The sequence below is a fragment of the Dermacentor albipictus genome, chromosome 5, assembly GCF_038994185.2.
Source record: "Dermacentor albipictus isolate Rhodes 1998 colony chromosome 5, USDA_Dalb.pri_finalv2, whole genome shotgun sequence".
Taxonomy (NCBI): domain Eukaryota; kingdom Metazoa; phylum Arthropoda; class Arachnida; order Ixodida; family Ixodidae; genus Dermacentor; species Dermacentor albipictus.
The window spans coordinates 1,969,833-1,985,167 of record NC_091825.1 but is presented as its reverse complement, the minus strand read 5'-3'; the positions used below and the strand labels follow the sequence as shown (position 1 = coordinate 1,985,167).

The 15,335-nt window shown below is 43.6% G+C and overlaps 2 protein-coding genes across 3 annotated transcripts in view; one reads left to right on the top strand and one right to left on the bottom strand.

Annotated features, from left to right (window-relative positions):
• Positions 1-15,335, top strand: part of LOC135912382 (protein 5NUC-like) — a 916,167-nt gene that overhangs the window by 255,462 nt on the left and 645,370 nt on the right. The gene's annotated exons all lie outside the window — the stretch shown is intronic.
• Positions 13,220-15,335, bottom strand: part of LOC135912385 (uncharacterized) — a 28,703-nt gene continuing 26,587 nt past the window's right edge. Inside the window, exon 7 of the mRNA XM_065444829.1 lies at positions 13,220-14,481. Within this exon, the coding sequence (XP_065300901.1) occupies positions 14,191-14,481 (291 nt within the window). The 3' untranslated portion in view covers positions 13,220-14,190. The remainder of the gene's footprint in view (positions 14,482-15,335) is intronic.

The following is a 15,335-nucleotide window of genomic DNA, read 5'->3' as shown; positions in this document are numbered from 1 at the left end:
ATTGGACAGAGTGGTAGATGCATTAACATTAGACTAAAAGAACGCAAACATTCACTAAACAACCCTAACGCATCACATTTAGCCGCACATTGTTTCGATTGTGGATGCAAACCTTTCTTTAAAGACACAAAAATTCTTTCTAGACACAGATGCCAAACCACGAGGGAAATTATCGAGGCTTTCCACATAAAAAGATTAGGAGACACTGGCGTCAGTCATGCTTCGTTGTCTCTGTTAGATTGCGAATTCCAGTACCATCGCAATACGTGTACTAATCTGAAATAATTTTTGTTCTTTGACTTCCATACCCACTGACATGTTTAACTGATGCTTTTACATTGTCATGTTCTGATGCTACGGTTTTCGCAATCACCTATATATATGTTCTTCGTTTCAATAAAAATTTAGTTGAGAGTTAGCGCTCGTCTTGTCTGCACCTTTCTGTGTCCGTGTTTCACTTCGCGCTAGAAGCCAAAATCATGTTGCCCCAATACTTAGTAACATTTTTCTAAATTATGTTGACATGAAAGTAGAGAATGACTTCAATGGAAGGTTTATTCGAATTTTTCGATACGTGGACGACTTCCTAATTATAGTTAAGTCTAAGGGTGCTGAATGTGTGCCTGGCTTACTCGATGTTTTTTCTAAGCATGGGTCTGGACTAAGCTTCACACGTGAGATCCCACAGAGCAACGTCCTGCAGTTCTTGGATCTTAGTTTGACCTCTCTGTCTAACCATGTATGCTGGAGATACGCTCCCAGGAGTGAAAAACCTCTTGTAAACTACGCGTCTTGTCACTCTAAGCTTGTTAAATTCGGAATTGTAACAGGATGTATTGGTATGGCTGTTAAAAAATCGTGCACTCATCAAATGTCCAGTAGCCTGACGGTCGGAGCCCACAGATGCAGAGAGGCCGGTTTTCCAGATTCTGTAATTGTGGCTGGTGCTAATAAGATTATAAAAATGCTGAAATGTTCGGAACAGCCCAAAGAAAACGTCGCGGGGAAAAAGGTTGTTGTCATGCCTTATGAGCACGCATTGTCACATCGTTTTAAGAGAGTAGGGGCCAAATATGGCATGAGGGTCGTTTTTTCTGCTCCGATGAAGCTGGGTAAGTTAGGGGCAGCAGTTCAGGGGAAGCAGGAAGGCGTTAAACGGAATACTGCTTGCAAGGTAAATCATGTCAACAAGTACATCAGTTGTAAGAAGGGTGCTGTCTACCAAATTCCTTTATCTTGTGGCCAAACTTACATAGGCCAGACAGGCCGTTGCATCAATATTAGACTAATGGAGCATGCCAATTCATTAGACAAAAAAGACACTAACCTGGCAAAGCATTGCAGTATTTGTAAATGCGTACCTTTCTTTGATGATACAAAATTGTTATTTTTTCATAGTGACAAGACTACCAGAGAAGTCGCTGAATCATTTCATATCATCAGAAAATCTAATAGTTGCGTTAGCAAAACATCTTTAATCTTCTCGGTGAAAGAAATGGCATTGCTGCATAAAGGGTAGATTGCAAGGCAGGTACAACACGTGCGAATGTTTGCTGTCCGGAGCTTGTATTTGATCATCGATGTATGACCGGGCGCATGCGTGCCCAGTTTTCTACGTATAAATGTTTGACTTCTTACTTCAAATAAATAAGTTGTAAGTTCAGCGCCGTGTTTGTCTCCTCCTCACTCTGGTCCCGTCGTTTAGCGCTGTTTGAATTTTATTGTTACCATGCAACACCAACTCGCCCAATCCGCTGCTCTTCTGTAACCTGAAGTTTCTGACTAGTTCAGGAGGTGCTGCATTTCACTACTCATTCCACCAGTTCAACGTGGCAGCAACTGCATGTTGTGATTTGTTTTACTCAGTGCAGGCTTTGTACAGGGCGAGTTCACAGCATTCCCTGCACTTGGCCGAAAGGTAGTGCATGTTTACGCAGCAGGTGTGGTGCCGCTTCTGCACGAGCGAGGTGCAGAAATAAGAGTTTCGCACAATAATTACTAGAGAGAACTCTGACGTTAGTGTCCACAGGAGATCAAAGAAGAACAGCTGTACCAGCATGGAAATTATGGGAAGTACATGGATTTGCCTAAACTTCGTCTGTTTGGCTTCAAACGGCTTTGTGACTTTGTAATCTAGCCATTTTCAACAATATGCTGTGTAATAAATAAATAAACATTAAAATCGTCCGACGACAGGATTCAAAAACAGAAAATCTAGAACAGAAGTCTGATATTGAAACCATTAAGCCACGGAGGCATGTAAGGACAAGCGAGTGCGACGCCCTGATGAATTTTTCGCGGGCATACCAGTGCGGGCATACCAGACTTAACAGTCTCGGAAGAGAACAGCAATTTACAATAGGCAGCGAGGCACTGGAAGTCGTAAGGGAATACATCTACTTAGGGCAGGTAGTGACGGCGGATCCCGATCATGAGACGGAAATAATCAGAAGAATAAGAATGGGCTGGGTTGCATTTGGCAGGCATTCTGAGATAATGAACAGCAGGTTGCCATTATCCCCCAAGAGAAAAGTATATAATAGCTGTGTCTTACCAGTACTCACCTACGGGACAGAAACCTGGAAGCTTACGAAAAGGGTTCTACTCAAATTGAGGACGACGCAACGAGCTATGGAAAGAAGAATGATAGGTGTAACGTTAAGGGATAAGAAAAGAGCAGTTTGGGTGAGGGAACAAACGCGAGTTAATGACATCTTAGTTGAAATCAAGAAAAAGAAATGGGCATGGGCAGGACATGTAATGAGGAGGGAAGGTAACCGATGGTCGTTAAGGGTTACGGACTGGATCCCAAGGGAAGGGAAGCGTAGCAAGGGGCGGCAGAAAGTTAGGTGGGCGGATGAGATTAAGAAATTTGCAGGTGCGGCATGGCCACAATTAGTACATGACCGGGATTGTTGGAGAAGTATGGGAGAGGCCTTTGCCCTGCAGTGGGCGTAACCAGGCTGATGATGATGATACCAGTGCCTTGAGACGCTTGGAGCCTTTCGATTTGGCCCCCTGAACAAGCTCAATCATTGCCATTAATAGCAATTGTGCGTGTTGGCGCCCTCGTCTGCACTTCGAAGAGTATAGACTGCACTGAAATTTACGACAATAAGATTTATATAGCGTATAATATACGAAGCCACAAGAACGTCTGAATTCACAAGCACGAATATTAGACAAATCCATGTGCTTCCCATCATTCCCATGGTGGTACGACTCCAGCACCAGAGTTCCCTCTAGTAAATACTGTAAGGAACTATGGCAGAAACAGGAGTAATAAACTAAGTTTTGCTGTCCCATAAATCTTACTGGTCATTAATTACAAGTTTTAGTGCAGTCACATGTCCAGTAGGCAATTGTGGTATTTTGCATAAACATTGCAAAGCCAACTGTGATGAATGTTCACTATGGTAAATTGTTTATGATCGAGTAGCATAGACTACTGAAGCAATCTCTGGAAGGCAAGTTAAGTAATTTTCTTATTAGCAGCCTTTAAACAGCATTCGAGCATATGGCACATGCACCTCAGATATGCAGATAATATTTCCTTGACTCAGCCAGAAGCGATGCTTCATGTTCCACGAGGCTACTTCTATCAAAGCAGTATTGGTGCTCTCTAAAAACAATGCCAATGCAGATGATCCAAATATTTTTCAGGGGCAACAGTTATGCCTGAAATCATGCTAGATTTGTTTTTTAAACACATGCTCAGACCATGTTAGAAGTGCTTCTTAAAATCCTCCTATTTATTAGACTAGTCATATATCTGTACACAAAGGCTACTAATAAGTTCCCATGCTATATCATCATCTTGACAAAAACTTCACTTAGTAATACACATGCTGTGATAAGATTTGAGACCACATTGAGGTGCTGAACAAGGTGAATTCATTATTTTTAAAATGAAGCTCCTGTTCTTCCAAACGAGAAGAAAGGATACTGAGGGCCAAAATTTTTCTGAATCACAGCTGGAAGATGCCAGGGAAGGCACGTGGAAACTTATTTGTAATTTTCTATTTAAATGTAGAAATGATAAAGGGAAATGAAAATGGTCCAAAAAGAAACAACCAGGCATGGGGGGAGAACGAACCTACAGCCTTTGCATTAGGCGTGCGATGCACCAACCACTGTGCCACCGAGGCAGCATTCAACCGTCCACAATGGCCTCTCAGATTGTCGACGCTCAAACACGGCCGTAGTACCACAGTGGTTGGCTTCTGCTGGCTTCTTCCAGTTCTGTTACTTCCAACACTTATACATATTCTAATCTGGTAAGTAAACAGTTTTGCATGATGCTGGAATGCAATATAAAACATTATTGCAGGGCCGTGTTATGTAGAGTGCCTTTCATTTCCCAGGCAAGGTGTATTAATGTCAATCTGAAAAAAAAATTCCCACTCAAGGCAGAAATGCTGTGTACTGCTGTGTGCAACAGGGTGTAACGAAAACAACTTGTTCAGAAATAAAGCCACCAAACAACGAGGAAATATGAAACCTTCATGAAAATTTGTGCAGTTGCATGTTGAAAATTTAGCACAGCAACAGATGAAGACATAATGAAGGAAGCGCGAGGATGGTTTATTTTGGACACACGAGGCAATATACTTGAAAGATGCATATGAGCTTACACGTGGAGAAATATTGTTTAACTGTAGCAGAACTGATGTGTGTTGATGTGTGAACTGATGTGAGCGCTCGTGTGTCCCCTTCACTGTGTCCTTGTCAATTGTGCGCGCAAGAATATTTTACTATGAAATATTGTTTATGTAGCAGCTAAACTACGAACAGGCCTAGAGCACACTGATACAAGGTGTCGAGCATGTAAATCTTATCATGCCCTTCAGTCAAAGAAACATGACTGTTTCTCATGATTCGCTACACACGGCTGGCTCACACAACTTAGCCACTTCTATATATGCCTTGTAATTACCAGGTGGTCTGTCTGATATATGCAAGCTTTAAATATGTACAAGTGCCCCGTAGCTGGACAGCACCAAGGTAATGCCGTTTGCCATCGTTTTTGAGAAAGTGAAACCAATGCTTGCATTTTTCCTAATTAGGCAATTAGTTATTAACAATTATTTAACTGCTCAAATATTTTATTCAAAGCAAAAGTGTCAGTGCAAAAATTGTAGAGCATCCTGCAAAATTCCCAATCCAGCTTTCTACTGCTCAGTAGGTGCAACAATTTTTTTTTTCAAGCTTGAAAGAGGCCAGTGAACACATGCAAGAAGTGCCGTGCAACTAACCGCTCGTGCACCTGAACACCATCTGGCTCCTCCTTTCATGCTTGAAAAAAACTTTTTGAAAAGAATATATTAGAAATTGATTAATTATTATTGACTATGTTTTATGCAAAATGCTTGAAATAGTGTGACTGCCACTTCCATTTTCGGCGACATGAATTGACTCCATCTGCATGTCCAAATCCAGCTATACATGGTGCGTGTTTTGAGCTGGTTCTGTAATTTAGGCTGGTTTTGACTAATTGAAGCTTCGAACCCTAATAATGGAGTCAGCCTAAAAAGAAATTGGTACATAAACGGTCGCTGTCAGTACTCCATACTCCTTTAACTTAGGGCAAAGTGCTTGTGAGCCAAGAAGTTGGTAGTTCTAGGCAGTATTTCTCATTTTGACCTGGTGTTATAGCCCACTTGCTATGATGCCATGCTGCTCAGTCATGCTGGTCCCAGCTTCAATCTAGGCCATGGCAGCTGCCCTCCAATGAGGGTAAAATGCAATAACGCTCATGCACTTAGATTCAGGTGTACATTAAAGAAGCCAGGTTCCCAAAACTTTAGGTTGTGGAATGTAACAGCCCATAATTTAATTTTAAAATCTAAAGGTGCTTTATTAGGAGCAGGGGCATCATTTTGAGCTTTTACGGCACTGCCATGGCACCAAGAAGCTCCAAGTAAATAAAAACAATTTCTTAGACAATGTACATATCTTGCAAACATTTACAAACACTTCTCTGCATGCACCTCTGTTGCTGTTATATTTAGATCCGTATGCCAAGGCAGGTTATTATGTTAGAACATGTTTCAAACTTTTTGTTGCGGCTTCAAAGTTGTTGGTTATTTTGCATCTCACTGTGTGTCGAACGCACATTTCAGTGCATCAATTTTTTCAGAAAGTGCACTACTCTTTATTTATTTGTGCATGCAAAAAGGGTTCAGAATAACTGCTTTCTGAAGGTCTGTATAACAAGCAAAAAACAATTCTATGTAGGCTGGACAAGGAGAAAGGATTGGTTTGTAAATATGTTATTTAGTTCTTAAAAAGAGACAGCTGTCAGTATTCTGTTCCAAAGTAAAAATTGCCCCTACCTGGCTCTGCTTCGTTTTCCGATGTTGATGGTCCACCATTCTGGGGCACTCAAGTGATAGGCTGCACTTTGGCGATGTCGGGTGTGCTGTCACCAGGCCCAAGGTTGATCGACATCCTCACGAAAAGTCGAGTCCAAACGCTATAAAAGAAATATGTCATCATTTTGCTATCAGTTTTGTCATCTTGCGTGTTTCACACACGGCCGTCAGTGAAATATTTCGTCACTTGGATACTGAAAGAAATTCAAGCATTTTCTGGCAGCGAAGCTGATGATGATGATGTGTGGTGTTTTATGGCGCAAGGGCCAGGTTTGGCCAAAGAGCGCCATGACAAGTGGTAATGTTGACGATGTATTATGGAAGATGTGACTTGGCTGTAAACTGGCCTAAAAATTGTCGCTGTAAAGTGCGTGAAATCTACGTGCTATAAAATTATGGCGATGACTAATGACGAATACTATGAACATTAAAATCCATCGTGGAAGAATGATGCAAAATAGAAAATATATAGGATGGTAAAATTACTTGGAGCACTGCTGCCTCACCAGAGCCCTTGAAACACAAGGGCCTAGAGGCATATGTGCTATACGAAAGAGCTATCACAGCGGCATCCTCTGAAGAGAGGGCGGTAGCCAAGCTGAATACACAGTAAATGGAGAACATTAAAGAGCAAATGCAGTTGTCACATTAGATTGATCAAGTACAGCAGAAATGGGAAATAAATCAGTGATACTGGGTCTGTTGGCTTTGAAAGCAAGAAACGTAAAAACAGGAACTAGCAGCCACGCCACTTTGAATTTCCCGCGTGTGCTACACCTCACAAGTTTCGCATCGTCCGCTACTCGGGGATAGTAACCGCTTAAAATCAAGATGAACGAGCGTCGGCATAAATTAACAAGATACTTAACCGGGCAATGTTGGCGCATAAAACAACTCACGTAGCGAAGCTACTGTCAATTACCCGATGACGCATCTGCGGGCGGTGCGGTTTGGGCGAACATTCAAAAAGGAATGAGAGTTTCACTTGTTTCACGCCTACTAAGCTAAGACAGAATTTGAGTTTCTTACTAAACTGTACTGGATATTTACGCTCCGAATAAAACGCTGGAAATTTTGTTACGTCACATTGCATACGTATGAGTGAGGAAATTGCTTTCATTGTGTTCTGCCCAGACGGCATGCAGCAGCTAGCACTCTCATGCAACAAAAGCATGAAAGTGGTACTCGTGACACCGAAAACAAACATATACAGTGCAAACATTATGTCCTTGGAGCACGATCAAGCACGAACAAGCCAGTTAGTTTTCTAGCTTTCATAACGCCATGAACACGACCAAACATCGAGCGAAAAAACTCTCTGCTCTCGAAAATTATTACCGCTTCCATGTATATACCTATCGCTGCCACAAGCAAAAGTCAATGGGCTAGCTGTCCACAAGCCGTAGATTAGACTGACAGCAACATATTACGGTAACGTAAAACAATTTCCACGCTGACTTAGCAGCCGCGGTGTGCTCTAAGTGCCAAAGTTCTCGTTTGCCACTCGAAATTCACACCATGATGACGGGCACTGCATCTTTCACATGAAATATTCCACGATTTGCTCCGGAGCTCAATAGGAGGGCGCATCTGAAATCCGCATGCCGGAAACCCGTCGACGCTTCCGAGGACGGGGCGCACAGCCATACACCCGTACGGCGGCTTGACTTGGACGTGACGCACTTCTATCAAACATTTCACATGCGACGTGTTTCACACCGATTGCGCCAGCACCAGAAAATGACGCAGGCCGCATTGCGACGCCGAGCAGACGTGCAGCCACCGATGAGCTGTGTGCGCGGATTGCAGAGAAAAAAACCATACAAAACGTTAGGCGCGAGAAGATGGCGGCTCTCTTTGCGGAGACGAAGCGGACGAAGCAATGACGCGCGAATGAATGCTGCCAACAGTTGGTTCCTCGTTATTCCGGCGGTGGTGGCTTTAGTGGCGTGTGTTGCGGCTGTCTAATTTTTCATTTATTTTCCCCAAACAGTATAGCTAAGATCAGTTCTTTGTTTGAATTTTTAGCTGTGTCGTTTGGCATTATCGTTGTCTTTTTATGCTATTAAGCGGCCAATTATGGCCTCAGGTTCGCGCGCAAATCTCAGAGGCCATAAGACAACTCGTTAGGAAATGCCGTTATTGTCGTTGTTAACGTTTCATCAGCCTTTCTTCAACTGAGATAGAAAGGTAGTGTCCCTTTTCCCGGGGTTGGGAGGGGGTGATCAAGACGGCATCGCTCAGCGGGGGGCGGGGGAGTAGGTTGGTGTTGGTTCTTATCGCGAAATTCGCGAGCCCTGCGATTTCTTTTATAACGTAAGCATTTCTATACTTCCCCAACAAGAAAAACCATCCGTCCGTCAGTCCGTACCGCGCCATATCTTTCAAAATAGAACCCGCAGCAGCGAGTGAATTCACCTTCGTGCTAGCTCTCGCTTCAAAGCGACCGAAGCGGCGAGAACACTGCGCTCACGAAGCCACAGAGAAAGAAATTTCAACAAGAGCGGACACTCCCATAGAGCCCAGCGGCCGAATTGACAGAAAGTGAGAGAGGCACAAAGGAGAGATGCCTCGACCTGCACCACTAGTGTATCGCAGGTGGCCGAATTGACAGTAGCGCACCAAGCGGATGTTGTTGACTCTTTCCGGTTTCGGTTTTGGGGGCGCGCGTTTTGAACACCAGTTGGTACACGCCGCGCCGGCTCCGCTGCTCGGCGCGGCATTCATTTTTTTCGCTTCTGCTGAACCTCGCGTGGCCTTGGCTTGGAATCGTTTCATTATTAGGTAGAAATGATTGCGATTGACCTTTACAAAGCTGCGTTGAATCTGTCAGCTGCAATTTTATAAAGAAAACGAAAGACGTCTTCTGAAATGATGAAATGTTTATTTTGCTCTATATAAATGCTCGTTCCGGGCTTCTTCTGCATTCATCCAAAGTTGTGGCACCAGGTAAGCCGCAGTCGTTGCCGTACGATGCTCCACCGGATTCCATCAGCTGAAAGAAAGTAAATTACAAGCATGTATCATTTCGGCATATTGACCTAACCGGAGTATCGCGTGTAGAGGTGAAACGTGCGTAAGTGGTGAATGAGTGGCATAACAGATAAATTCACTTTTAGGTACATTTCGCAGCAAAGACTCCTCCCAAACAATGCCATAAAATCTGAACATCCGATTTTCAAGCACCCCTCCTTTCCCGGGCATTATTTCCTGCACTTTAAGTGCACAAATACACGGGTGACTGCGCGTTTCCCAAACAACTTGGCCTGAGTCGACACGATGGTGCGCCAAGTACACAAAGGTGGCTACAACACAGGCTCAGCCAGACCATGTTATACGCTCGCATAATGCCTTCTAATCGCACTCAAGTCAGACTCGTGGGTGCAAAGCCTGTTTTCAGTCACTCAGAATACATAAATGTCCTGTTCTTAAGCTCCTCCGTGTTATCTTTTACGCGTCCTGCCGGCGCATGCAACACTCACGTGTTATCACTCTCGGCAATCGCTCGTCGCGTTTTCGAGAAGCGTGAGTACCGAAATAAGGCATATGTTGTTGCAGGGCTATAAAATGCGTCACAAACTTGTCCCACTAAAATTCAATACACGCAAAACTAAATTACTATGGCCGGCTTGCTTTTTTGCTAACAGCTTCACAACCCCAGGCGCGGCGAGCAAGCCTCGAGATATCCCAAAAAGTTACCAAATAAATTACAATACTTTTTCGGGTCAGATAATGCGTCACGAACTTCTACCAGTAAGATTCAGTACACGCGAAACTAACTTACTATGGCCGGCTTGCTTTCTTGCTAACAGCTTCACAACCCCATGCGCGGCGAGCAAGCCTCGAGATATCCCAAAAAGTTACCAAATAAATTACAATACTTTTTCGGGTCAGAGAATGCGTCACGAACTTCTACCAGTAAGATTCAGTACACGCGAAACTAACTTACTATGGCCGGCTTGCTTTTTTGCGAACAGCTTCACAACCCCAGGCGCGGCGAGCAAGCCTCGAGATATCCCAAAAAGTTACCAAATAAATTACAATACTTTTTCGGGTCAGAGAATGCGTCACGAACTTCTACCAGTAAGATTCAGTACACGCGAAACTAACTTACTATGGCCAGCTTGCTTTTTTGCTAACAGCTTCACAACCCCAGGCGCGGCGAGCAAGCCTCGAGATATCCCAAAATGTTACCAAATAAATTACAATACTTTTTCGGGTCAGAGAATGCGTCACAAACTTCTACCAGTAAGATTCAGTACACGCGAAACTAACGGCGGCACACAGCCCAGCTGCTTTTCGCTAACTGCGTCAATTAGCCGGGCGCGGCAACCTTGCTTCTAAATTACCCCAAATATAACGCCGTTAGTTACAATAATGTTGGGGGCCACAGAATGCGCGAAAACTTGTCTGTCTTAGGCGCTACGACGTAGTACACGCATATACACGCGCAAATGCGCCAAACGGCCAAGCCGGTTTTCGCTTACTGCGTCAATAAGCCGGGCGCGGCAAGCGTGCCTAAAAACTACCGAAATAAGTTACAGGAACGTTCGGGCACATAGAAAGCGTCGCAACCATCTCCCAGAACGAGGCATTAACTCAATTTAACTGCGCCAGGACGGCGGTGCTGTTTTTCGCTAACTGCGCCACTCGAACTAAGCCTAAATGTGATTAAAATGAGCCGCAGACTGTCAAACACAATTTCTCACCTTGCCGTAGTCAAGTAGTGCAGCGGTGCCGTGTCGAAATGCAGACGACACGCAAGAGAATCATAGAGAAGGCCGGGAGCCCAATAGAATGGGCTATATCCAAAACAAACGGGTCGCCGAGCACGCGAGCTTCGCACGCACGACCATCCTCGCTCACTCCTGTGGCTTGTCTGGCGCATGACGTATGCACGCGCATCTGGCGTGCCGCTAGCTTGTTGCTAGGCGACGCGACAAAAAGTTGCAAACTATAAGTTCATTTACACGCAAAACTTTTTCACTTTTAGTGGGAAGGAGTAAAAAAATAAAACGTTGTCTGGAAGTTTATTTCACATTCTTTTTTTCTGATGCATGCTCGCGTCAACTAACGGATGTTGTTGAAATTAGGCGTAACGTGTTTCCTGTTGCCAGTTTTTGAAGAGTGTGCCCTCTTGTTGAATTTCTTTCTCTATGACGAAGCTTTCAGCTTATGCCGCGCTATGCGCTTTTCGCAGATCACTTTCAAGATAGGTGTACACGCGTCTGTTTTCAAAGCGAAGTAAACGGTGAGAACACAGCGCGTGAAGTTTTCAGCAGTGGGCACACTCTGTCCACAATGCAGTTGGCTTTCAAGATGCGGTTCGCGCGGCCGTGCCACAAGCCGCCGCCGGAGAACGGTTGATAATGGTTTGTCGCGGATGAGGAGGGCTAAAGAGCGATAACGGCTCAAAACGAACGAAACGTCACCAGCGCGCCTGGCCCCGCCACCTGCAGTACTTCGCTTGCGCCGCCGAGCAGCTCGTGTCGCCGCAGTGCTGTCATTTATACTTGTCGGATCAAGTCTCATAACATTGATAACGACATGGACTGCGTGTAGATGAGGAAGAGTCACAATGCTTACGCACACTTAGACAAATCCGAGAGGAGTTCCTGTGTGATTTCTTTTACCGGAAATGTACAGTCAGCGGTGGGACCCAGAGTTGACAATGCCTGTAAGAGGGGTGCCAAGCTTTTTTTTTTGTGAGAGTCTTGCCCAGCTCCCAAAGATCTGCTCAAGCTAAGACTTGCTGATGGCTGTATGTGTTTTTTTTTATTGTCGCATGCCCTCGAACCACCACGAATCCTACAGTTAGAGCAGTATTCACGTCCAAAGGGAAATGCAGCCGGTAATTGGGCTGCCTAAGGTTTGCGGCCCGGCGGCAGCTGCCCTCCCGTCCCCCGTTTCCGTTGACAAGTTAGGGGGAGGGGCCTAGAGCAATCTTATACCCCCCTCCCCACAGTGGCGTAACCAGAAAATTTTTTCGTGTGAGGGGGGGGGGAAGGAGCGGGGCCATTGCCATAGCAGCAAAAATTTTACTGCTAGTGAGCGTTACAAGTGCCCGGCGTGCACACTAAACAATTTCTCACCCATTAGGGTGTAAATTAGCTTGTCCCCAGACGAACACCCTTTGGCACCTAATGGGTGCTTAAAAAAGGGTGCTAGGAAAGGGTGCAGAGGCTAGCACCCTTAAGGAAGGGTGCACAGCACAAAATTATCAAGGGCGTAGTGGTCGCTCCCTTATTAAAGGGTGCTATTTTACCATAACACCCTATGAATTGGGTGCTGGAAGGGTGCTCTACATTGATTCACCCGAGCAGCAAAAGCCGAGGATTTATGCACGACCGCAAATGTGTCCCCAAACATAGAATGCTCTACTCCACAGACAATGCCGTGTGCAGGCCGCATGCTAGCACTGATATTTAGAGAAAACAGCATATATATATATATATATATATATATATATATATATGGTGCAAAAATATGCATCTTTCGCACCCATGGATGCCACTTGTCACACGTTGCATAAATGTTCTATAGCTATACCTATTTCGGGACCACAATGCACAACATCAATCTAAGGACCTGTATACCAGCACATATGCATGCCATGCATAATGAAAAATTGCATCCAAGGAAACATGCGACTGTTGAACCGCAACAATCGTATATTTCCCTCGGAACAAAGGCAAATAATATACACAACACAGCACCTGGTGATCTTTTGCCCACTTGAGACATGTGTGGCACAGGTGTGTTTTTATACATATGAGAGTGCAGGATAGTTTTGGAATCAAAGTAAATTTATTAAGAACGTCAGTAATTAATGAAACACGAATACGTATGAACAATAGAAATAGAAAAATAGAACAATACAATTGAAGAATAGAAAGCAGGTCGACGCTATTATTTAGATTACTCGAAGGCTTTCAATCTGGTGGTGCATAACGAATTAAAGAACTGATGGAAATGAATATAAATTATGACGTTATGTGGATCCGCTCATATCTTACAGATCGGACACAATAGGCTGATATAAATGGTAACAAATCTAACCAATTAAACATGACCCCTGGCATTCCACAGGGATCCGTTTTAGGACTTCTTTTTCAAGCTTACATAAATGATATTGCTCATCACATAAATAACGACATAACCATCCTGTTAGTTGCAGGCGACTGTTTATTACATCGTGAAATCAATAACAAAACGATCAGGTGTCACTTAGTCAAGCCCTTAAAGCTGTAGAAGTCTGGGCCATAATAAGTAAAATGAAAATTAACGAAACTAAATCAGTCCTGCTCCCTTACAAACAAAACAAAACATGTTATTGAGTGTAATTGTGACATAAACTCAACGATTCTAACTGAAGCCGAAAAGATAAAATACCTAGGTTTAACAATTTCGAAAGACTTAAGGGAGAAATCGCACGTAAAGAGAATTTGTGGAGCTGCAAAAAAAAAGTTATGCTTCCTTCGCCGAAAGTTAAAGCTTGCAACCACACCCGTCAAACTACTTGCGTATGCAACTTACATTAGATCGACGTTAGAGTATGCCAGTGTCATTTGGGATCCGTTTCAATCAGGATTAATAAATCGCATTAAGAAGATACAGAAAAAATCTGCAAGCTTCATTCTTTCCCGGTATTATCGCATTGACTGTTTCCGAAATGCTTCGGTTACTTGACTTGCCTCCACTGGCTCAATGGCGGAAGTTGGCTAGACCTAATTTTTTTTATCAAACGTTACCACTTCGTTATCAAAAGTTTGTTACCACTTCAATATTGTTATGGCCAAGACTGCCAACAGCACATTCAACATGGCTCACTTTTGGTGACCTTGTTCAAGAACTTTGTAGCCACTACTCTAAGGGCACGCAATGTGAGCCCAAAGAAAAGGCACTCCAACACGACAAGAGTGTTGAACAGCTTGCGGTCGTACTGGATATTGAAGAGCCAGTAAGCAGACAAGACAGCCGCCAGCCCCTCCCCCCCATTTTTCACCGCAAGCAACTTCTCGCGGTCCACCTTGAAATGGAGAATGTCAGCCTCTACAACGTCTGCTCCAGAAAATACGATGCAAGGGGTTGCAGGAATGATCTGGTCCTGTAGTTGCAAGAAAAAATATTGCATCATCACCAATAGACCATGAATAGTACATTTTCACCTCTTCATACTTAGTCAACCTTTATGAAGCTTTCTGCAGGTTATACATCATTTCAACGCAATACAAACAATGTTAACAATACAAATGACTAGTCTGACATTTATGCATGCAATTTGTTTCATGCCCCCGACGCAAATTTTGCGACCACTGCCCAGAATTACCCTCACTTCTTGAGATGGCAGCTTTATTTTATAATAAATATGCTGCACAGAATTCACTGAGGCCAATTCCCACCTAATTTAAACATTGATGAAAACTAAAACAGCGCACTTCTCCAGCCAGCTGTCTTGTGCATGCCATTTTAAGATTCCACTTTCACAAAAAAGTGAGTGCATTACAAGGCAGAAGCAAAAATTGCGTGGTTAATACTTTAGGTGACAACACTGGAAACTATCTGGCATATAGATGAAGGTATGGGCCGCACTTCTTGCAATTCAGGAAGGAGGGGATGGGCCCATATTTGAAAGTGACATTTTCAGTTCCATTTTTAAAGGACTATAGAGACTTAAGTCGCATCCTTTCTTCTTTTAAATGATCTGGTAGACATAATAAACGGTTGGCCATGTGGTATTCGCCTACAACCGCCAAATAATTATTATTTGAATTTATTTTATTATATTTCAATTTCATCAATCCAACGATGGTTAAGAGGTGCAGTTGACTACGTCACGCAAGACATGAAAAAAAACGACCATATAATCACTGGTATAGTTTCAATTCACTACAACAATCAAATGTGTTTTAAGAGCTATAGACCCCAAATGATATATCAGCAGTTACATTGCAGCCTTTT